The sequence below is a fragment of the Phalacrocorax carbo genome, chromosome 22 (assembly GCF_963921805.1).
Source record: "Phalacrocorax carbo chromosome 22, bPhaCar2.1, whole genome shotgun sequence".
NCBI classification, from domain to species: Eukaryota; Metazoa; Chordata; class Aves; order Suliformes; family Phalacrocoracidae; genus Phalacrocorax; species Phalacrocorax carbo.
The window spans coordinates 2350741-2374105 of record NC_087534.1 but is presented as its reverse complement, the minus strand read 5'-3'; the positions used below and the strand labels follow the sequence as shown (position 1 = coordinate 2374105).

Here is a 23365-nt window from a genome sequence, read left to right as displayed (position 1 = left end):
AAATAAATACAGCCTTGAGAGGGCTCCAAATGGGCAGAAGCACCCACAGCACAAAACCCGGCTTTAGAGGCGGGACCGCTTGCACCCCTGTGCAACTTCCAAAGAGACGACGTGATTCAGGAGCACAGAAAGGATTTTTTCATGGTTCTTTGGTACCTCCCACACTAAATATTCCTGCTTTTCCTTATGGCTTGGACTGGACAATAACGCAGACACCGCAATGAGATTTTGCCTATGCTGTCTCTGTGCTCTGGCTAGTTTCCAGGGAAGTCAATGCAATATTAATCCCCAGTGCTCGGTCCCCTTGGAGCACGGATGAATGTTCAAAGACACTGAAAGGTTTCATCAGAATAAAGATGGGCATTTTATCAACACAAAGGAACAGGGATGATTGGCGTACTGAGAAAAAGGTGCAATCAGGAAATGAACATAGGGAGAGAGAGAAAATAGCGCAGAAGCACAGCCCCCTGGGGCACACTGCCCCGTCCTCCCCTCCACTCCCGCGCCGGGAAGGAGCCCTGTGCTAAGTATGACACGTCATAAAGATTACGGTTAATTAGGAGGAAATGTGGAAAGAACAACTACATGTCTAAATCTTACATGAAGCCAACACAAACTGGGCACCATCTGAATCCGGAGAGATTTCTCATCCCCTGTTGACACACACAGACCTAAGAGGGCGCTTCCAGAAATACCAAAGGAAATTCCAGTCACCAGAACCCAGCAGGGCCCATGCTCCTGCCAGTCCTTCCAGGTTCTGCCAAGAAACGGCTTCTCCCGTCCTTGACTGAGGCATGGCCCTGTCTTTACTGAGAGTTCGAACACTTCTACAGTGGTAGCCTTTACACAGATGCCTTTTTCCTCCCCCGCCCCGAACAGTTACTCCCTCCCCTCCTTGCTCCTCTATTCCGAAGGACCTGGATACAAGCGGGGCACCCCGCACTGCCTGCCTGCCGCTCCAAGCCGGTTCTCAACAGGGAACTGCGGGAATTACAACAGGTTTTTATTTTATCCTCAGCCCTTCCTAGGACTCCCAGATCCTTGTAAAGATACATTTGCCTGCTCTCACCTTGGCACAGGGGGATCGCTTCGTTCCAGTGGAAGTAGCCCTGAGGGTGCTGGGAGCAGGTGGTGGTGCTGTGGCCAACGAGACGGTAGCCTGTGTCACAGCCGAAGCGGACCGTGCTGCCGGGGTGCAGACCCGTCTGGCTGAGAATCAGCCCGTGGGCTGGCGGCTGTGGGAGGCTGCAGTAAGGAGCTGGAGAGAAGGGCAGAAGAAAATCAGTCACCGGATGGGCAACATGAAGACAAATTCCCTTCCTGCTCTCAGGAATTACACTGTGCTTGCCATAACCTAGGGCTGCACAAGAAACAGAGAACTCGTGATGGATAAATATAAAGTCAAAGGGGGAAAGAGTGCAGGGCTACTAGCCAAGTTTCACTCAGCTCTAGAAATAAAGACTAATTCCTGATAATTAAATATTACTTAATTCATTTACTGAGTAAAGTCATTATTTATTTATGACATGCTGGCAAGTTCTCAACCCAGTTTTATAACTTCCATTAATTAAGATTTGCTAAGTTCCAAAACACAGTAATTCATTTTAAGGAATTCTCAGCAAACATTCGGTATCCAGCAGCGGTTTTGTGCTGAATGAGCAACCAAGACTCGCCGGCCCTGCTCCTGCGAGAGCCGTGGCAGAACACCTGAGCAGCAGCACGATGTGTTTGAAACACTTCAGTGCAAACGTCATCTGTAACACCAGCAGTCACGATTAAGTTGTGCCTCACACACCAAGCAGCCCCTAGCACAGGTTTTTGTGTTCTGTCACGTTCATCTTCAACCCTCTCAAAACGGCCTCACTGCAAGGACACAATAGTTTAGTAACAGCAGTGAATTGCATGGGACGGATTTAATTCATCCAGAGCCACGTCGTCTATGGTTATATACTCTGGTTCCGATTCTTAGAAGTGGGTGAGAAACCAGCCAAAGCTTCATGATTTCTGCTAGAAGCAAACCCACCTTCCCCAGCCTCACCAGCCCAGAATGAGCCCGGCTCTGGGCGCCTTCCCAGGCCTTGGCAGCTCCTGCCAACACAGATGGCCTGTGCCCGTCTGCGGCAATTTCACGGAGCTCCTTGGCTGAAGAGATGGCCACGTTCTTGGCAGAGGCATCTCGTCTCTGCTGTGTGCTTACCCGAGTAGCGGATTTTGAAGCCTTTTCTGTTGTAGGCATGATCAGAGGACCAGCGCAGATAGACTTTGTTCCCGCTGCTGGTGACGGTCAGGGGGGCAGAGTAGTTCCCGCTCAGCGACAGGAGCAGCGGGCTCTGGCCAGAGGGACCTGCAGGGAAGGAGGGAACGAGAAGTCAGGGCTGACACACAAGCAGTCACTCGAGGGCCTTACGTGCCGGGGTGTTTCTGCAGAAGGAACAGGCATAGTGTGGAACGGTAGCGCAGGAGCTTCCACCACGCGTCCAGGAACGGCAGCTCACGCTCAGGGGTTTTGGTGACCACGAGTCCCAGCGCAGACGCCTGGCTCCTGGGAATCCAATGGCAAATAAAGCCCAGTTGATCGCAGCGAGGCCAGGAGTTTGCTCCGGGCAGCCTGCCTTTGGCTCAGCTCCCGATGGGAAACCACAGGAGCATCAGCACAGCGCTTGTATTCTGCGTTTGGTTACAAAACTGCATCGCTGTGAATATTAACAGATCCCCTCTCAGTTCACGAGAGCTCACGGGCCTAGAAAATCTGGTCTGCGTGGGCTTCGGGGATGACGAGTCCCACCTTCTCAGCTCGTCCCTTCCCAGCAACCTCCGCTACAACTTCTCCCAGGGGCTTGCAAACTCCTGCCCCTTGGAAAAATATTTCAGAGTTATCCAAAAATCAAATCATTGATGTTTTCTTATCCAGAGAATCAATGAGTCTTAGGAGGAGCCTTAAGTCCAGCAGAAGGCTATAGGCGTAGTGGTGGAAAGCTCTCCCCAGAGCGCCCTGGGAACAGAGATTAACAGCTAACGGAACCCTGCTGTTTCTCTCCTTTCCCCTCAGCTGCTGTGCGAGTCAGACTGGTGAATCTCTTACCGTCAAAGATTTCAAACTCGTCGTATTGCTTCTCGCTCAGGAAGTACTCGATGGTGAGGGAGATGTTATACCCAGGCTCTACCTTCACCACCCAAGAACAGGTCTGAAAGTGAGGGTAACTTCCCAGGAAGCTCTGGCTGAGGATCACACCGGTGGAGTCTGTCATAACCTCGTTCATCGGACAGTGCACTGCAGGGAACGGGCGGGGAGAGAAAACAGCAAATGAATTTTCATGTTTTGCAGAGGAAGGAAGGAAACACAAGATATTATGGCCAAGGAGGTCTGTCCTTTGAGCTAGACCGAGAGAGAGCACAATTCCCTCCCGCGTACAGCCCCGGCACACGTGGACCCTTGGGATTAGAGAATCCCCAAACCCCGATGCAGGCTCCAAACGAAGCACGCTGCGTTTCCACAAACCCAAGCAACCGCCACATTTAAAGGAAGAGGCAAAAAGCAACAACATAAACAGTTTCACCCGTCCTTGCATTACCTCACATCTCTTTCGAAATGAACAGCGCTGCAACCAAATAACTACTCTCAAGTTACAAAACAGTCCCTGGGAATCCCTGGAGACTTTGTTACCTGGGTTAGAACAAGGTGTGGGACTACAGGCTTATCCCGGGTCACCCATGGAGTTAAGTAGACGACATTAGAACTCGAATTCCTTTCTCTAACCGGTACAGCCCATTCAGCTTCTGGAAATATTAAATTCAGCTAAAAGCGCTAAATAAAAAGGCCAGCAAAAACACCCCAGAAGAGGGGGAAAAGTGAGCAAAAAGCATAAAAAGAAAGGGATCTTTCTTTATCCATAATTGTCACTAAAACCTAGTGCAAACACTGTACTTGAATTAATAGAAAACAGCCAGAACTATCCAGAAAGAACAGTGTATTCTTTCAAAATCCTTAATCCCATCAGTGATTTTTTGACCTCTATAAATTGGTGGCCAGATGTAATTTAAGCACTCCCTTTACCCCGAGGCTAACAACCATCAGTAAATAATTGAATGACCTCCCTTCCTCTCCTTTAGTTCATGCTATTTCAGAGAGAATAAAGCTATAGAAAAATATCCCATTATATGGTAAAAATGTTCAGATAGGAGGGAACGAAGCAGATGAAATAATCACGGCTGGAGTGAACAGAAGTACCAGCAGGAATCCAGAGGATAAATACGGTAACATGGTAGCAGGGAAACGTCTCTGGGATCCCTCCTGAGCAGCGGCAAGGTGTACAACGCAGCATGCTTGGGGCTTTCATTTCTCTCCCATGTAATACATTCCGTGGCACTAATAGAGAAGCTGTTCCTCGCAGGATCGCCTCGCCGGAGGAGCTCGCTTCGCTGCAGCCTGCTCTTCCTGCGGCTGCTCGTGTATCACCAGCAAACTGTCAGCGCAGAGTCCCTCCCCCCCTCCCAGGGTAAGGACGTTTGGGTGACTGTTTTAATGATTTTGCGAATGCAGTCAGACACACAGCCTGTCAGGCCTCTGCTCCGTCCCTGCTCAGGAAAGCACAAGCTTAAAGTGCCTTCCTGCACCGGGGGCGTGGGGTGTCATCCGGGGGCACCCAACGTGAGGCAAACCCCCCTCGGAAGGTGCGGAGAGCCAGTAAATTCCCTGGAGCCAGCAGCAGGTGGAAGAACTTCCCTTATCATTGATCAGAGGGTCGGTGCAATAAGTTGCCCAACAAATTTCTCAGCGTTATGTGCTGGCTGTTGCTTGAGCCTAGCCCAGGTGCCTGGCCCTGGGACAGGCTGCGAGGCCTCCCTGCACAGAGGTGTCTCGCTACCCTCCTCACAAGGTCCTGACGGGTGGGGTTTTGCACAACTGGGACCCTGGAGATCTGAGAATTAACCCCAGAGGTGCACAAGGTGCAAGGAAACCCCCCCAGCCGCCATCCAGCTTGCTCCCTCCCTCAGCAAGCCCCCGCATTTGCAGCAGTCTCTGGGTAGGGAAGCTTTGGCTGCCAGGCTGGGCACCCCCGGCTTTACCTTCACACGTGGGTGGCGGTCCTTCAAACTGGAGATGAGTGCCTAGTTTGCAGGTCAGGATTTCATTTCCAATCAGGGTAAAGCCAGGAAGGCATCTGTACCTCACTATGTCACCTACAGACAGAAACAGAAAACCTTGAGTCAAGAGAAGGATCAATTCGTTACGGCTCAACCGCGGCCTGGGAACACGGTACCGTGGGGCACACAGACCTCTGCCTCTGCCATCGAGCTCTGGCACGACTGTGCAGAAATAAAAGGTGTAGAAAGGCATGGATAAACGGCTGTCATGCCACTGAGACTATTATGATTTGTGCATGCTATTTCAGGTGGAGACTTCCCTCAAAGAGAGCGGTGAGAAAAGCTGCTTTACAAAAAATCACGGCTACTTCACTGGTCACAGACACCCTTAAAAATATGGATGTAACTGTGAACAGCAGCAAAAAGTACAAAAAGCACGGTCGATATGGGTGAAAGGATCTCAAAAAAAAAAAAAAGAATAATGGTCTCTAAACTTTCACACAACGCTTTGTTTGAAACACCCGAAAACTACTATTGTGGCAAAAGATTTCTGACTGTTTCCGAACAAGCTCGGGGCTTTCACAAAAGCCAAACCACTTCTTCCGTACTAACAGAGAGGAAAAGCCTCGGGACAATCGGATCAGTTTGACTCCGCGCAACTGTCGGGCGCTGAGCGAGGTCACGCACAGCTCCCCACGGCGCGCACAGCTGCGCAGGCGAAGAGCTCTCCCGAAGCTCCAGGTAAGGGGTGACGACGCCCGCGTGTGCGTCTGCAGGCATTCCCAGCGCCCGCGGGCGGGGCAAGGCGGGCTCAGAGGACCGGGAGAGGCTACCTATGTTAAATTCTTCGTTCTCGGTGACGATTTCTGCGTTGGGAACGACGGTCGGAGGCTGACATCTGAAGAGCTGGTAGGCTGAAAGAGCAAAGGAAGAGGAGCGGACGTTAAGCCGGGGGCGAGGGCAGCCACGGCCCTCTTGGTGCTAAACACAACCGACGTCAGGGCAAATCCTCCCACTCCAAAGGAGGAGAAATCGGCAAAAGCGCAACCAGCCCCTTCCCCCTCCAAACCCTACAGAGATGCCCCAGGTATTTGTGCCCCAAAGCAGCTTCCCCCAGTTCCTTACACCTAGCAGGGAACAGAGTTTTATCGGTCTGTGGAGATGCAGGTGCCAGGACAGCGTTAGTCCTTTTGGATGGGGACTGAAGGACGACTGACGGACATGAGGCAATGTTACGGACACCTTTTGGGATACAAAGAGAGATGATCTTGGTGACCTCAGTGGAATTAGGTCAATCACAGAAGAGGGAGAGTCTCAGACAGCTCCATCACCAAGTAAATGACAATAATTATTCAGTTAATTTCATCCTTAATGCCTGCCCTTGGACAGAGATCGCAAAACTCACTGATTTACTTTAGGTTGGAATTATTCATTAATTTCTTCTGCAAATAATTCCACGAGTGCTAACGTTTTCAACTGCAAATCCTACGTGCAGCTTGCAGTTCACAAAGTAACCTACGCGAGGTTGATGTCAGAGCCTCACGGAAGGCAAAACAGGGCAGACCTTCTACTCTTTGCCCAATTAGGCATCTTTTCAGGGGTGCCACGTGGCTGAACGGGAAGAAGAAATCCAGCTGAGGAGCAGAAACGGTTCCTTACGGCTCATGCACCTGACCAAATACATTGCAAACAGAAATTTTTCCACCGAAAGTTAAAGATCGGCCAACACTAGGCAAAACAAACGCGCTGTTACAAGCGCGTGGGTGCGCAGGGCTCGAGCGCTGTGCTGCTTCTGAAAATAAACACACGGGCGCTGCGAGCACGGTTAAAATGAAAATATGGTACTGGGAACTAAATGAATATTAATGAAAGACATTTTCTGCTATTTGCTCAGCACTTCTCTGCATCTTTGCTCCCCCTGCACCTGACCCTGGACAAGCATAACTTCCTCTGAAATTTATATCAGCTCTTTAATTTAAGATACTGGAGCGCAAGCTGCCACTGAATATTAATTCTTACTTAACTCCACGATGTCGAACTCTTCACACCGTGGCAAGGCTGGCTGTCCTGGCAGCAACCTTAATGAGGCTTATAATGATGCTTAAATACACATTTAAAGAAGTACACGCCCCATTGTCTTACCCCAATTTCCTTACCCTGTAGCCGGAGCAGGATAATACCTTCTGAAAAGGTGGAATCTACTATAGAACAGATAATGTGACGCAGAGGTCCAGGGACCGGCTGGAGGGAATGCAGCCTGCTTAACGTGAGGGGTGGGCTTACGTATCCCATGCGTGCAAGGGGGAGGAAAAATAAAACACGTGCTACTAGGGCGAGCTGAAGAAAGGTGGGGGCGGCGGGGTGTCAGAGGAAGGTGCCCACTCTGCAATGCGGACAGCGAGTCCCTCTTTGCGGTCCACCACGGGAGCAAAGGGAACGGATGAGCAAAGGAGCCGGGAGAGCCCGCGCGTGGGACGGGAGAGCGAGAGGTAGCAGGGGAGAGCCCTTCTGCCACGCAGCAAAGAGCCACCCCAGGAGGGAACACACTTATTTGCAATCTTTTAAACAGATGTTTGACAGCGGGGGAAGAAGGAAAGGAAACCGTAACAAAAATTTAAATTAAATGCTATTTAAAAAGTGCTTGACAGCATCTATTGAAGTGGAAAGATAACCCAGCATTTATAGCATTAATCTCCTCTCCTTAATGGGCCATATTTCAATACAGAGGTGTGATTAAGATGGCTTCAGCATATGGGTGATACAGCACCGGTAAAGCTCCTTTCAACAGAACATCCATTTGTTCTCACCAGGACAAAACAGAGTCCCATCCTTGAAATCACACTGGGACCCCCTTGAGTTACGGTGCCATAAAACCCTCTCCCATCACGCTCACACATCAGTTCGCGCTGGCACCTGAACTAACCCATTTAATAATAGGTGCAACATCATCATTTTTCAAGGGGTGCTATTGAGTCTTTAAGCTCTGTGAATCATTCTTTTGCTTCCCTTCCTCCACCCTAAGGAAACGTCTCTCTGCAGGCATTTAAAAGGGCAATGATTCCCTGACACGGTGCTGCTCATCGCTGTACAGAAAAAGACAATTTAAAGCTGAAGGAGGACGGCTCCTCTGTCCTAGATCTGCCAGCATGCAGACGCAGAAATGAAAATATACGTTGCCGTAGATCCCGAGGAAATTGCATTTCCTGCAGTTAACGTCCCAAAGCGCGATGCCGAAGATCTAATTGACTGCACGGCCTGAGCCCCGCGTGAAGATCCCGCCCCGTTCTGCCGCACCGTTCTGGGCGCACAAGGCACCACGCGCAGAACGAGAGCCCGGGAACGAGGGAAGAATCTCACTCTGGAGGCGACCACCTCAATCACTTACATCTTTGGGGTTAAGCTTTATACCGAAGCCCCATGCATAAAGGGAGCAGTAAGCCAGTAAATGCCACTCTGATAAAAGGCCCGGCTGATTAACAGGCTATAACCGGCTGCTGGCCTGCACTGACACCTACCAGCCCTACCCCAGCCCCCCATGCCTGCGAGCGGCTTTATACCCCACATAAACCATAAGCTGAAGAAACATCAGCGTAAAGTGCCATCAAGATTAGAGAACAGCAACATATGCTGATGGGCTCTAACCACAGCGATGATAGTATCTAATTCATGCTGCAAAAGGAAGCATTCGCTGAACTGCAGCAGTGTTTACATACTGCTCGTTTCTGAGCCAAACTGCCTAAACCATAATTTTTTGCATAACTGTTATATACGCACCATTGTCTAGTAATATAAATCTTGCAGTGTTTTGCAGCAGTAAACCAATTCCCTCCGAAGCCTAGCAAACATTCTTTAAATTCAGCCTAACCATATAATACTTGCCTTTCGGAACTGAACATAAGCTAAGACATTCTGCACAGATTCATCGTGTAATTCATGTAAGGCTTTGTCGATGTTGTTGCCGGTAAATTACCAAAGCAAGAGGAGGTCTCCGCTTGCACTTTCCAAAATCCCAGCACTGCCGTAGGAACTTGTTAGCTAATCCAATTTAAAGTTGGGCTCTTGTTTAGCGGTGGAAAGCAAATGCTCTCATTTCAATGTAATACCCAAAGTCTCTCTAGGGTGAGCTACACTCCCACCAAAGAATCCCCGAGTAATTCAGGGATTTACAGGAGCCCTTTTCCTCCTCAGGGAAATGAAGTCACCTCTTAGCTGGAATTTAAAACAGGTCACCAAGATGACCCAACTGATTTAGCGTAGCATTGGGAAGACAATACTGCATCCAGCCAGCGCTGCAGGGAAGGAGAGATTTAGGTAGACAAAGCGGAGCTATCCATAATGGGATCTGCCATGGAGAGGACGATATTTACAGGCATCACCTTGAGAGAGGCGCAGGGTTGGCATGGCTGTTAGTTTGCAGGCGCTTGATCTGTGCTTGAATTATCACAACGTTACAGATGGATTTCCACATCTGCACAGGCTGTATCCGCTTGCCAGCACCCGATCGCACTAAGAGACCTTCAATCTCAAACCTATGAAAACTGGGCCCTTTGTGGAAGATTTCAGGTAAAAGTGTATTTTTTCACACCTTCTCTTCCCCAGAACTAGCCCTCCCCACAACAAGCCACGCCTGACCCGTGCCCCTCTGCATCCCACACGCGTTGCTCAGTAAGCAATACGGACCGTAGAAATAAATGGCAAAAATCCCTCCGTTGGCGGCATCGCTGTGGAATTTCATCAGGACCTGGTTAGAAGAGCTTTGGGCCGATTTCTTAGCAGAGTTGCCAGTGAACACACCAAGCTGTGGGGCTGTTTGCTGTGGACCATCCCTAAAATCATGTCAGAAACACAAGAAAAGAGCGTTATTACGTTTCCTTAATCCTCGGCAACAACCAACCTCTTACACTGCATGCACAGAACTCCTTCCTGCTCTTCCCTCCTTGGCCTCTCTCTTCTACATCCAAATATAGCCTCTGCAGCTCCCTGGGCAGCTGACCTGGACCCCAGTCCCCCTCCCCGCTCCGCTATAACCAGGACAATTTTCTCTGGCAGTGCAGGGCTCGCCCAGTAGACAATTACAAACATGAACTTCATTTTTAACCTCAGAACTTGAAGAATTAGGGACGGTTTTCCAAAGGAGTTTAGCTCCCTGTTTGCACAGCAGACACAGATATTTTGAAAGTCAGATACTGACTGAGTGCTACAAGCGCAACGACTTGGCCGCAAGCTCTTTCGCCAGTGCCGCCGTGTGCGCTCCCTCGGCCGACTGAAGTTGATAATATGCCATTTCTCTTCCCTTCTCCAAAGAGGAGAGGAAGATCCCAGCCTGTAAGGCTCCTGGGGTGAAGAAATCAGTGCCACTTCATTAGCCGCAGCAGAGTTGCTCCCATTTTACATCCGAGGTCACAGTTCCCAGTCGCTGCTATTTAAAAGGCAGCTGGGGGCCACAGCCAGCTCTGGCGCCTGGCGCCATCCCAGCGCTGCCGCTGCAGGCTGGCCGATCAGCTTGGATTGTAGGGCTGCGTTACCTCTGACTGCAGAAGAAAAACCATTGGTAAATGCAAATGATTTACCAGCGGCTTTTTCTTCATTCAGCCTTTATCCATAGACAGGTAGCCATAGATAAAGTGCAAAAGGAAAATGAGGCCCAGAAAACGTCTGTCAGAGAAATCAGAAGCAAAAGGCAATTCCTATTATGCGGGTCCGAACAAGATTCATTTCAACTGAATTCAGCTTGAGATAAAGACCCCGTTTACCATTCATAAAGTCTGCTCTGTAAAAGCCCCTTCGGCTTTCCAAGAGATGTTTCCTCATCCTATTCAGCAGAGCATTTTGGAGATGAAGGGAGAGGCTGATGAAAGCACCCGGCAGGATGAGCGGGGCTCTGCCGCCGCCCGCCCGCCCGCCGCGGCTGGGATGCCGGCCCGCGTCCTCCCGGCAGCTCGGCCCCTGCTCATGGTAGCTGTGGCAAACCGGTGGGACGGTGACTGCTAATCCCAGGCGCTGCAGGGGTCTGATGTGCTTCATTTTTAACTGCTGATGAGCCCAGAATTTAACGGCAAGACCTATATGGCCTTAGCGGCGCTGCTATGCGGCCAAGGGTGGGACTGCTCCTTGCGGGCTGCACAACACCGAGGCAAACGCACCGTGAAAGCCAAGGATTCCTGTGCAGGCTCCCCTCTAGACCCGAAGGGTGACATTTCCACCACTCGGCACCAGCAGCCTAGTCATTCAGTGATCATTCCCTGCACTGACCTTGCGCTCCCTGCCTGCGTCCTTCCGGAATGTAACAGCGGCAGCGTTTCGAGACAGTCGCCTTGCCCGATTTGCTAGTGCCTTCCAGCACACGGTCCTCAACCTAAAGGCCCTATCGAGCACATGAAGTTTAAAAAATTCCAAATCTCACCCCAGTGTCCCCAGAGGATATTCCTACTCTCAGACACAGCACTACCCACGCGCCGTGGCAACGAGAGCTCTATTTATCAGCAAGAGGATCTTTCTGACATGGAGCCTTAGCAGCAACTCCAGTCAGTCCTCCCGCCTTTGCTGTACCCACCAAACAGTGATGAAATCGTTGTAGGGCTCTGTCTGCAGCAGAGTGAAGTTGAGATGGATTCCATATCCCACGGGCACTGTGAGAAGCCAAGTGCAGTCCTGGGAATTGGGGTACTGGTTGGGGAATCCAGGAGAATAAACCGTACCATTTTGGGTGGTGACGTTCCCCCCACAAGGCACTGCAGGTAATCAAACAGAAACACAAACCTAATGAAGAAATATTCCCCAAAACAGTAACTCATGAAGATTCTCTCCTTCCCATTTTTCTTTCCTTTATTTTGGATAAAAAGCTAGAAATTCTGGAGGATCCAGCCCCAAAACTTGGCCTAGCTTGCCTCGAGTAATTCCTACCTGTCACAACCACATCTAACGTTTTCAACTTAATTCCATTACAATGAATTTATTAAGTGCTTCAGAGCTGAAAGGAGACTGTCAGGGTGTTTTGCACAGATGTGATAGCCAGGTGCGCAAATAAACTCTATCTTATGCCCTAGCAAAAGTCTTTGGGCTCCACCAGCTGTGTTTCCACCCATGCATGGAAAATACAGCTCCTGACGAGATCACACCAGTGGGCAAATCTATCCACTTGTTCATACAGCATGGCCTGGACCAGAGCCACCGAGCAGCTGGCTTTTCACAGAGTACATCTGAGCAGGGGGGAAATGATGATTTGTATGACAGCAGCATCCAATTCATTAATCAAGACGACAGTTCCATTGCACTAGGTATCTTCCCAGTCCAAATGAACTTCCAAACCAAAGAGAGGCAATTAGAAACAGCCTGGGCAGCAAAAAGGAGGGAGAGGAAGATGACATCCTGCTGAAAGCAATGCAGGAGGGCCGGAGCAGGTCCCTAGGTCTGAAAGTCCCATGTACAAGCATCAGCTTCTGGACCTCTCTGGCACAGGAGATCAATTGAAACGATGGTAACATCTGCAGTGTGTTACAGGCAACCTGCAACAACTGAAGGCACAGGGATGAGTGCAGACAGCGTCATCTGCAAGCTCCGTCCCAGAAGCCACGCGCTGTACTAACCCAGTCCTCTGCGTAGGCTAACACATTCTACCTCCCAAGGCAAGTTACTAATTCAGGCTCAGGGCTGAACACACTCTTCTTTCGGTGGCTCCACACACTTCCACCACCCTGGCCCTGACACGATCCTCCAGCTGTGAGGTTAGAGCCAAGCTCCGTATATTCCCTGCCTGGTTCTGCTCCGCTTAACTCCCGTGGTTTGTCAAGGTGAGCAAAGCAAGTGTGTTTATATAACTCCGTACGCTCACTTTCTGAAACAAACACCCAAGTAACCTCGGGGGCCAAGTTCCTTTCTGCCCTGCAAAGCAGCAGGCAGCCCGCTGATCACTGGAAAAACTCCCTGGAGTGGCGCTGGAAACCTTGGCTTCTGTGCTTTTATTTTAGAATTACAGCTTCTCTTTTAATTAAAAGGGCTTTCAGCGGCGACCTGCGCGGGAAAGGTGAGGCCGTTAGCCTAAGGCAGCGAGTCCTCACTGCTTGCTGCTATGCAAAATGGCCCATTTAAGGAAACAGCTAGAAAAGTTCTGCATTGACTTTAACAGCACTAAGAGCCCACCAGACATGCACACAGAGAAAAAAAGCAAATGGTCCAGATCGTACCTAACCCCTCACCCCTCTGTGCTATCAGAAGTGCTGCAGAACACGAAAGCTACTTAAAAAACGCAATAAAGAAGAACTGGATGGTTGCAGCCAGCAGAGCTGATGCCTGAGGTAGGTAAGGGCACAACCCTGCTACCACCAGCCCCCCACCCTACCAGCAGCACCCAGCTGAGCACTGGGCAGCTTCTCAGCTAAGGCACCTCTCTCTCGCATTGCTGGGGCCAGTGATAGAGCAGCTGAGGATTCGGTTCTTTATGCTTTGTGTTCTCTGGGGTTCAAGGACTTAGGGCTTAAAGGAGGGAAAATATCACCTCTCCCTCTCTTTCTCCAGTGCACGGTTCTTGCTGGCAGACCAAGTGCTGTAAAGAGGCTGGAATAAAGGTCAGTGCTCCTGGGAAATGCTGTGGGAAACCTCCAGTAAGCAGTGCTGAACTTCTTAAGGGTTCATATGAAACCTTCTCGAGTAAACCACACAAAACTCAGTCCATTGGCCCAAAGGATGAAGGGCTGAAACAGCCCTACTGGGGTTTGAAAAGCAAATTTGGACATTTGAGCTTTGATGCCTAGAACACAGATCCACTCCTCCAGCCTGCAGGGCCCCCCTAGCAGACCTGGTCTTCAGAAAGGAGACCGTGGCCAGGATACTGAGGAACTCTCACCTGCAGCACCCTGGAGACACCATCATCGCCACGCTAAGGAGACTGGACTCGGACACACTCTTCCCACACTAAGAGCCCCCAGAGCTACAAGGGTCTTTTACCAGGCATTTACCAATACTAAATCAACAGAAGCTGAACGTTATTGAAGAAATAAAGCAGACAAGAATAATTATTACAGTTGTTCTGGGCTGCTTCATTCTGAAAGCGCAGCTCCCACTGGCATCAGCAGCGAGACTGCAGCCAGAGACAGCCCTCACCCGTAGCAAGAGATTCAAACACATCATCTCAAAAGATGCACCTTTGTTTTAAACTGTTCAAAATGTTCGCTTTGACTAGGCTGAAATATGTTGAACATCAGCTCACTGAGAACATGCTTCAACACCTCAGGGGTTGAGGCTTTATTCAAAGCGCACATTCCCAGCCTGCCTCCAGCGATGCTTTTGTTTCCAGAGAAACTTTCAGCCCAATTACAAAACAACGATTCACACGGAGGCCAAGAACAGGCATCCGAAGCCTTCGCTCCCCGCACGGTCTCGGGGTGCCCCCAAAGCCATACCTTCACACCTGGGCAATGGGTGGTCCCAGTTCCTGTTGGTGCCGTGCTGGCAGGTCAGGACGGGGTGGCCGATCAGCTGGTAGCCGGGCAGACACTCGAAAGAGATGGACTGGCCAACGTTGTAACCGGCTCCTCTTACAACGCCATTAGCGAAAGGTTCAGGGTCAGGGCATTCCTGCAGCTCGTAGGCTGCGGGAAAAAAAGGAGGAATGTTTCATACTTCATATTTTCTCACAAAAGCAGGAACAGCACACCCACCACGCTGCCTGGCTAGTTCCTCCTCATAAAATGATTTAATTGAAGGAGGTAAACTTTACTGAACCGTGCACACATCTGCACGAAGGCCGAGGGAAAATCTTGCTGCTGCTCTGTGGCAGCCTCAGACACGAGCACTGGGGTCTGCCCTGGTGCGCCGGAGCCTCACAGCCCGTGTTCAGAGTCACCCGCACTTCACTTCTAATTGAGAAATCTGCCTTGTTTTCCAACAAAACATGGTCAACCCTGATGACGAATGCAAGTCAATTGGTTAACGTGTTCCACCTGGCATTATAAATTACTGGTCAGCCTTGCTAGAGCTAATTTGCATAGCAATTTCCATGAGATTACCCAGAGTGCCTCACAGAGCACATTCCTTCCTAAATTGTGCAGCAGCGCATGAATTACATGGTGCATGAACAGGACAGCCAAGACAAAATTAATGTTTTCAATTAAGTATGAGTAGCGGCTTTTATTGCTATTTCTGGGGAGTCAGCCCTTTGTCAGTCCTTGGCTATATCACATGGCTGGAGACACGTGCTCCATCCTTCCCACTCGTCAGATCTCTCTCCCAGGCAGCAGCTGGACCGCTTGGCTCCCAGCTACCGCCTAGCAAAGCCCAGCCTAACTGTATTCAGTATGGGGTACACGACCTGCCCGGGCATCCTTTGCCCTTTCCTATTCCCATACGCCAAGGACAGGTGGACAGCGGAGACCAAAGGGTTTTGCAAAGACACTCATCGAGGTAGGGCTGTGGATGAGGCAGGGCCAAAAGTTCACGCTCTCTTTCAACAGGGCAAAGGCTCCCACGGGCAGCCCCAATCCAGCACCTGCACAGAGCAGCAAACCCAGTACGGGAAGGAGCACTTCCAGGGCCTTGCTCTGCTGCCGTCAGAGACCGAGGCGGCTCCTGCTCCGAGGACATCACGTCCAAACCTGGGGAGCTGCCTGGGGACTCCCCCATCACCTCCAAAAGCTGCACTGAGAGCATATTTCTTTACTCGTACTCCAGGTGTCCGTGCCAGCCCCGCTGTTCTATTATTTGACCATTTACTTATTTAGCCGGTTCCCTCCAGCAGCCTGCCCCAGCACAAGGCTAGGCTGCAGCTAAGAATGCGCTGGGACTTCAGCTGAGACTGAAAAGCAGCTGCAAAATTCCAGAGCAAAGTCATGGCTGCAGAGGACTCTTCCCTTTGCACATGACAGTCGACAGAGCCAAGATCTAAGTGAATCTGGCTGGAATTAATTCAAAGGCATTTCACTGTCACGAAGCACTCCAGGAACATTTGTTATTTGCCGTAGGCGTAAGTCTGGGTGAACAGGTCCCAGTTATTAGGATTAAGCATGGCCTTCATGTAACACCTTTCCACTCATTTGGATTAAGTCCTCGTGGAATTAATTCAACAGAATAGCAACAACCGTGACACCTACCCTCTCTCTCCCGCCCTCACCATCAGCACCCGGGGACAGGATTGTCCCGCTGCTGCTTGTTCGGTGGCCTCACCTTGGTATTCCAGCTTGAAGCCTGGCTTGTTCTGTGAGTGGTCGCTGTGGAAGTACACAGTGGTTTCATGAGATGTCGACAGGAGGGAGCCCGGGATTTCGGTGCCGCTGAACCGCCCGATGACGTTACTGGTGTCGTACGGCCCGTTGCGGATTTCGACAAAGTCGTGGTTCGGCTCAGTGGAGAAGTTTAGGAACTGGATGTGAGCACCTAGAGAGGAGGAATGAACAGTCTGCCTCTAAAGCTACACCCAAGCACATCGGCAGCGCTCACCCAGCGATGCCCAGTACAGCCTGCTCAATCAGCAGGGGTACATTGACTGTGTTGGAGGTAGAGGGTGCCTGTAGGTACGTGGGTCCTACTAGTTTCAGACATGCTCAGGCCACTAATGCCCGGAGTTTCATGCCGCTGGAGTTCCCGTGCACGCCTCCTTCTCTGCCAGACACCAGAGGAACGAGGAAGGCAGGCAGAGCCACAGGGAGCACCCGTCGCCAGGCTGAGCGCAGCCAGCTCAGGGGGCAGGCCAGGCCGAGCCAGGTGCTCCTCTCCCCCAGCAGCGCACGGCAGCTGCACCGGGAGGAGGAGACTTAATTCAGGAAACCCGGAGGGTCAGCACTTCTTCCAGGCGGGCAATACTTCCACCTCCTGGCAATTAGGCACCCTGATGGGGCTGGCCTGGAGAACAGCCGAGCTGGAAGTGAGCAAATTTCTATCATATCAGTGTCTGGGGAGATCCTAATTTTGAATGTGCTGATGCCTGCATGAATTCAAGCCGAGGCAGGATATAATCTGAGACAAGCTTCGGTCACTTGTTACGTTTACGAAGGGTGATGCAAGTGGTGATGTTTTACGGCTATTACAAACGCGAGTAGTTCAAGACGGGCAAGTACCCGAGGACACTAAGGGAGGACGCTACGGCTGATTCAGAGGCATGCCCACAAATCCGTATCAACTCTCACGCTCCACAGTGACCCGTAATCACCTTTTGAAAACCTATTTGTCATTTCATAGCACCGTATCAGTGCCTCTTTAATGGGACGCGTGATCAGGAGGCCAAAAAACAGAGTTTCTGTAACTCATCTTGGCAAGCAGCGCATCCAGCACTGACGGCACAGGGTCAGTATCTTCCTATCATCTCCTGTGATAGCATCAAACCAAAACCAGCTGTCTCACCAAACCCCACTGGCAGCAATATCCTCCACGTGCAGTCCAGGTTGCTTGGATAGTTTCCTGGGAACCCTGGGCTCAGGAGCACTCCTTCCATCTCTTCTGCTGTTCCTCCACACTGGGCTGTAAAATCAAGGGTTAATGGTCAGGATCACTTACGGGTCTCTCTGGGTGATGGCCACGCCATGGCCGGCCGGCTGCGTGGGAACAAATTAAAAACTAAGAAGAGAAAAAGGAAAGCCTGCTATGGAGCTAGCATAAAGTTTGCCAGGCTCTGCATGGCCGGGTTACTAATGCATGTGCCTTTCTCCTGCCCTCTGGAGATAAAAGCCTGGACCCAGAGATCCGGTTTTGGCAATCGCAGCGGGGGAGACAGAGCCGAGCTGCAAGAGGAGAGGCAGATGCTCTGTTCTGTCCATAGACACTGTAACAGCGCACATCGTGCACACAGCACTTGTTTGAAATTTTAACCACCTAAAAAAAATTACTGTGAAGAAACAGACTGGTTGTATGTGACTCTAGTTACCACTACTTCTTTTTCTGGTTAACTGATCTACCTTGACTGCTACACTTGCCAATCTCTGGGCGATTACTGATAAACACAGAACAGCATGTTTGCACACTGACTGAAGTAAATTCCCTCCCAAGAAGCGATCCAGAGATGACAGCAGAAAATGTGTTTACAAAAGGCATCACGTGAAATTTATGCACAGATAGCATCTTCTCATGCTTTTCTGGATGACCTCTACCTTGTTAGGTAATACCACACAGCCGAATACACCCAGGTATACTCCTAACACGTTCCGACAGTGAAGGTACAGATTCCTTTTGTCCGATATCTCATTACGTGTGTGCTTGCTACTAACAAGGTTTCTCCCAGAAGATTTCTCTTTCTTTTTCCTCTTAATGGATGTTTAATAGAACTACTACTACATTATTTAGAAGTCAAGCATCTGGATGAAGTAGACCAAAAGAAAATCAGCATGCTTTGCCAGGGAAGCAAGCTGTTCTCCGAGCAGGGGAAAAACCAAAGCTGGGTTCTGTGCGGCCGGCAGCCCGTGGTGCCCTGGACAGGGTTTAGACACATCAGTGTGTGATTAGCACGGGACACCGAGCCTCACGACTGTCAGCATGGGGTGCTGCGGCGTCCCCGGAGAAGACGACGGTCACTCACGACGATCTGCCCGTGGCTGCAGAGACACGTTTATGCCTCTCTGAAGTTGGATGACCTTTTTCAGTCAAGCGTGATGCAAGCTGAGCCATACGAACAGACAGGTGGATGGGCTGTTGTGCCGCTGCGCTCGGCCACGACAGTCCAAAGCCAGACAATCTGAATTAAACTGCACTAGTGCCTACACTGTGATGGTGCCTGGAGGCGCAGCCCAACCAGGCAAAATCCGACTGAACTGGGTTAACTGATGCTGATTAAAAGAAGAAAACTCAAAACTTGTAGTCTCTCAGCTAGTCAGCAGCTAGATGATAGTATTGGGCTCCTCCCCCATGCTGGGAACCCCCAAGTCTGATGCTGAGCTGAAGGGCTTCTGATTTCTTTCAGAGCAACTCCCCTGAGTCTGAGCCCTTTAGCTCAGTCATTCTGCTGTAAATGTCTCTGCATTTATTCCTGGCCTGCAGATCATCGGATGAAAGAACTGTTAGCTCTTATAATTACTTTAAAGCAAAATGATGTAAGCTAGAACAGCAGGAGCCTGAAATAACTGTTAACTAAAGCTATTAAATGTCTCTCTCAAAGCTGTAAAATGTGCAATATGAATATTAAACATCTAGATTTGCTAAAAGCAAAATATTGAAAATAATCCAAAAGCTCCAGCAAGTTCCCTTCACCTCTGTGCCTCTTCTAGGGCTTGTTTCTTCCAGGGTGGGAATCAACTGCCCAGTCCTTGTCCCCGGAGGCCTGAAACACTCAGCAGTCCCAGCCCTGCTCCTCAGAGGCTGCCGCGGGCAAACAGCTGCCTCGACAAGTGAGCTGGCTCTTGCTGGCCGCACAGGACCTGCCAGCCAAGGCAGGGACAGCAAGGCACCAAGTGGTGCCCTTCGGAGATCCTGGCATGTAAACTGGCTCCGGTCAAAGAGGCAGTTTTAGTGATATCGTGATGCATTTCATCAAAATAAACCACAATCTTAAGATCTTTGCTTAAGATGGAAGTAAAACTCTCAACCCATAAACCCAATTTCAGTATAAAGAAGTTTATAGAAACAAAACTCTCAACCCATAAACCCAATTTCAGTATAAAGAAGTTTTAGGTTTTTCCTTTTAAATTAAGTTTTGTTGAGAAAAACCTTTTTCGTATTTCACATTTTATACTAGAGCCACATTTTAAACGTTCAAATTAAAGCACTGAGCGGCCGACAGGGACTTTTTTGTTGAAACTTCCACTTGCAATAAATGAAGATTTTCCACGCTCTATCTCGCTTCCAGAACAAACCTGCGTTTCCTTAACTCAGACCTTTACTTTTTTTTTTTCCCTAATGAGAAGTGCTATAAATATCTGCTAGGTACAAAAGAACAAGAGTCGTACCAATGCAAAGCGGAGGTGGGTAGTTCCAGCGGCGGACGGTGCCTGGCATGCAGGAGATGTGAGAGTGGCCCTGGAAGAGAGAAGAACATGACCAGGGTTTGGCGGGTCTCCCTGTACCCCAGGTGTTTGTTCTCATCCTTTCTGCTGGACGACGTTCAGTACCTGGAGCGCGTAGCCTGGTTCACACTGGAAGGAGACGACGTCGTTCACTAAATAGCGCTCGCCGATCTTCAGGCCGTTCCCAGGAACAGGGGGCTCCGGGCAGCTGGACAGACCGACGGCTGCGAAGGCAAGAACGAGATGAGTGCTGCGGGGAGCGGGGATGGGGGCTTCGTTTGATCCCAGCCCCCCGCTCACCAACAACCTCCACCACAGACATCGCGCGGGCAGGTCCCGTGGCCTTTGCGTTCTCCACAAAGGCACCCTGATCACGCAGCGCTCCCCTGCGGTACGGGGCATGTCCGGGATCCGGGATCCACCCCCAGCGCCCTCGCTTTACCTGGAACTCACTTTTTTAAAATCTACAAAGGTATCACAAATAATTTTGCGATTCGCGGCCGAATCGTTTTTGGCTGAACCCTAATGACTTGGTGGAAGAGCTGCAGCTGCGACCGCGTGTTCACTGCGAGGCAAAAACGGGCTCGTTCTCAGCGGTTCACAAACCCAAACGCCCGCCACGAACCCTCCCCGCCCGAGGTCCACATTCGTGTCACGCGTATGCCCCTTTACCAAGCGGGCAGCATCTGACAGAAGACCCGAGAGCATGCAGGAGGGAACTATCTGCTGTCCCCTGCTGGCAATACCAAGGGCATACGGTATGTCTCCTATGTAATTTGTCCCTCCCTGGGCAGAAGCAGCGTGGTTTTATTCCCCGACCCTATTCTTCCTGTTTTTCAATTACAGATCGAATTTACCACGAGATATAAGCAGCAGCGAGCGCGGCCGGTCCTTGACGGTGCCTGCAGAGCAGCCTACGAAAATTTCATCCAATCCCATTTCCATCTGAGCTACATTTACGACTGGGAATATCCTGCTGCAAACCCAATTAACAATCCTCAAAGTGGCGTGTCGGGTGACGCGCTCTCCTTTACACACACGCCGCCCCCTCCTTCCTTCTGCAACACCAAACGGAGATAAAACGAAGACCGGCATCTGCAGTCACCTCGCACCCACCGCGGCTCCGCTGCCTGCCAGCACCTCCCTCGCTCTCCGTGCCGGCAGCTGCCACTAAAAGATAACCTTCTGCATCACTGCAAGGGCTAATGCTCTGCTTAAACCCTACAGGCTGCAGGCTGAGCCGAGAGCAGATGAAAAGGAGAAGCGAGAGAGGAGATGCTGACTCTCCTCCTGAAACCCAAGTCACGCTTCCCAGCAAGAAAACATGTGGTCCCTCCCCACACGTGGCTCTATCGCTTGACCTTCAGAGAGACAAGAGAGAAATAGCTTTATAAATAACTCCCCACTCAGATCAGTGGGCACTGAGTTTCACTCCGTCCTGAATTGTTCTTGCTTTGCTTTGGCTTTCGAGCAGGTAGAGATAAGAGCTTTGCTTGAGGAACGCAGTGAGGGAGAAGGGACGAAACAAACTCTGGTGTTTTAACTCATCTCTCCCAACTTCCTTGCAGCACCTCTAACCGAACAAAGGCAAAACCTGGGGCTCAGAGCTGTGAAATTCCAATTGTACAAGCAAAGCAAAAAATATATTATTTCCAGCTGCCCTGAAAAATCAACACCGATTAATTTTCTCAGCAGAGAAACCAAACAAGCCTGATAATCACAAGCCTCACAAAAAACCTGAACATGATTGTTGCAATGGGGTAATATAATCCTCAAAGAACTTCCTGATCGAAATAGAAATGGAGAAGAAAAGGAATCGCAGCAAGAGAATTCCTAAAATAACATCCATTTCTCCAGCTCCCAGAGAGCCACGTGGGGCACGCTTTCTCTCCCCAATCTTGTCGGTTGCCATAATCTTGCTGGACCCATTAATACGCGAGGTTTCAATCTGCAAACCCAGTAAAACCTGGAAAGCTTAGTACTAGTCTAAAGGCACACAGTCTCTGCAGTCAAACAGCTATGCCGTTTCTGTGGACATTTTACAAAGCGAAATGCACTTTCAAATCTATTTTCTGCTTTAGGAAAATTAAACGGAACATAGGCTGGCTGCAGAGACAAACACAAGGCTTGTGCTCAGAACCAACCGTCAGACAGTGTCCAGCAAGAAGCAATTACGTTTGCATTGCCCCAGGGACGGCTGCATGAGCAGAGACAGCAGTCCCAGCACATCTCTCGTCAGCTTGCCATCGCTGCTACCGACGCAGGGACAGAGCCAGGCTATCGCCACGCATTCACCCGTTCCCTGAGAGCTGCACAAAGGCCAGGCTGGCTCCTGGCCCTGCCGCGCCCGTCTCTTTAGCGCCCTGCAAACGCACGAGCCTGCTTGCTTTCCTGACTGCCGGCTAAACGTTCAACGTAGGCGCGCTGAATAGAGCCGAGAGCTGCTGTTCTGCACCTGCTTGCTTGTACGCTGTGCTGCTGCCACTACGTGTGAATAATTCGAGCCCTCGGTACGGTACCATCGGCGAGGTAACAGACACCATCGCTGTGACCCACCGCGGCTTGGCTGTAGCGCACCTCCCCTGAACGGACATCTGCTCCAACAGCCGGAATCAAATCACAGACATGGGGGAGAATGCGTTTTTGGCATCCTTATCCAAACCTGACAGCCCTTTCCCAAGAGACTCTTTTCCCTGCCATGTCTTCCAGTTTCAGTCAGGTTTGTTCTCTTACGACTGAGGATTTCTTTTTTTAAAACAGTCTCTGTATATCATCACACATAACGGTGCTCTCAGGTCTGGGTACCCAGGAACTGAACGCAACCTCGCATGAGCGCCGCTGCCGCTCTCCTAGGGTCTCAGCATAACCCATAGCGGATGAACCCACTCAACTGTCCAACACAACAGAGGGGGAGAAAGGAGTGGGTGCCCACGCTTCGGGCTGTGCCTCCTTCCGAACAGGATCTCAAGGCTTCCCATTTAGCTCATGCCAATGCGCCTCCCTGAGCTGGAGGCGGCAAAAGGAGGGTGGCCACGCGTTCGTATCAATCACGAGGAGAATTACGCTGTCCAGCATCTGGACACTGCACCTCTAAACACAGAGCAGAGAGGAATACCAACAGGATCTAGCTGCGTGCCCTGGCCGCAAAGGCAGCTGGCTGTGTCCTGAGCACGGCCAGCCGGCGGAGGGAGGTGGTTACCACCGCCCCGCTCAACACCCATTAGACAGCACCTAAAATATCATACCCTGTTTTGTGCCCCACAACATAAGGAAAACATGATAAAGTGGACCGAGTTCAGCAGAGGAGCACCAGGATGGCTAGAGGCTGCAGCACTCATCCTGTGATGAAAGGCTGTGCTCTG

At 50.5% G+C, this 23365-nt stretch overlaps 1 protein-coding gene across 1 annotated transcript in view; it reads right to left on the bottom strand.

Annotated features, from left to right (window-relative positions):
- CSMD2 (CUB and Sushi multiple domains 2) overlaps positions 1–23365 on the bottom strand; it is a 358465-nt gene that overhangs the window by 42634 nt on the left and 292466 nt on the right. Inside the window, exons 39-50 of the mRNA XM_064471428.1 lie at positions 20109–20227; positions 19947–20016; positions 17416–17532; positions 16243–16452; positions 14484–14672; positions 11639–11816; positions 9766–9911; positions 5919–5999; positions 5068–5181; positions 3083–3271; positions 2198–2344; positions 1070–1258 (exon numbers count right to left, since the gene is read on the bottom strand). Coding sequence (XP_064327498.1) covers positions 1070–1258; positions 2198–2344; positions 3083–3271; positions 5068–5181; positions 5919–5999; positions 9766–9911; positions 11639–11816; positions 14484–14672; positions 16243–16452; positions 17416–17532; positions 19947–20016; positions 20109–20227 — 1749 coding nt within the window. The remainder of the gene's footprint in view (positions 1–1069; positions 1259–2197; positions 2345–3082; positions 3272–5067; positions 5182–5918; positions 6000–9765; positions 9912–11638; positions 11817–14483; positions 14673–16242; positions 16453–17415; positions 17533–19946; positions 20017–20108; positions 20228–23365) is intronic.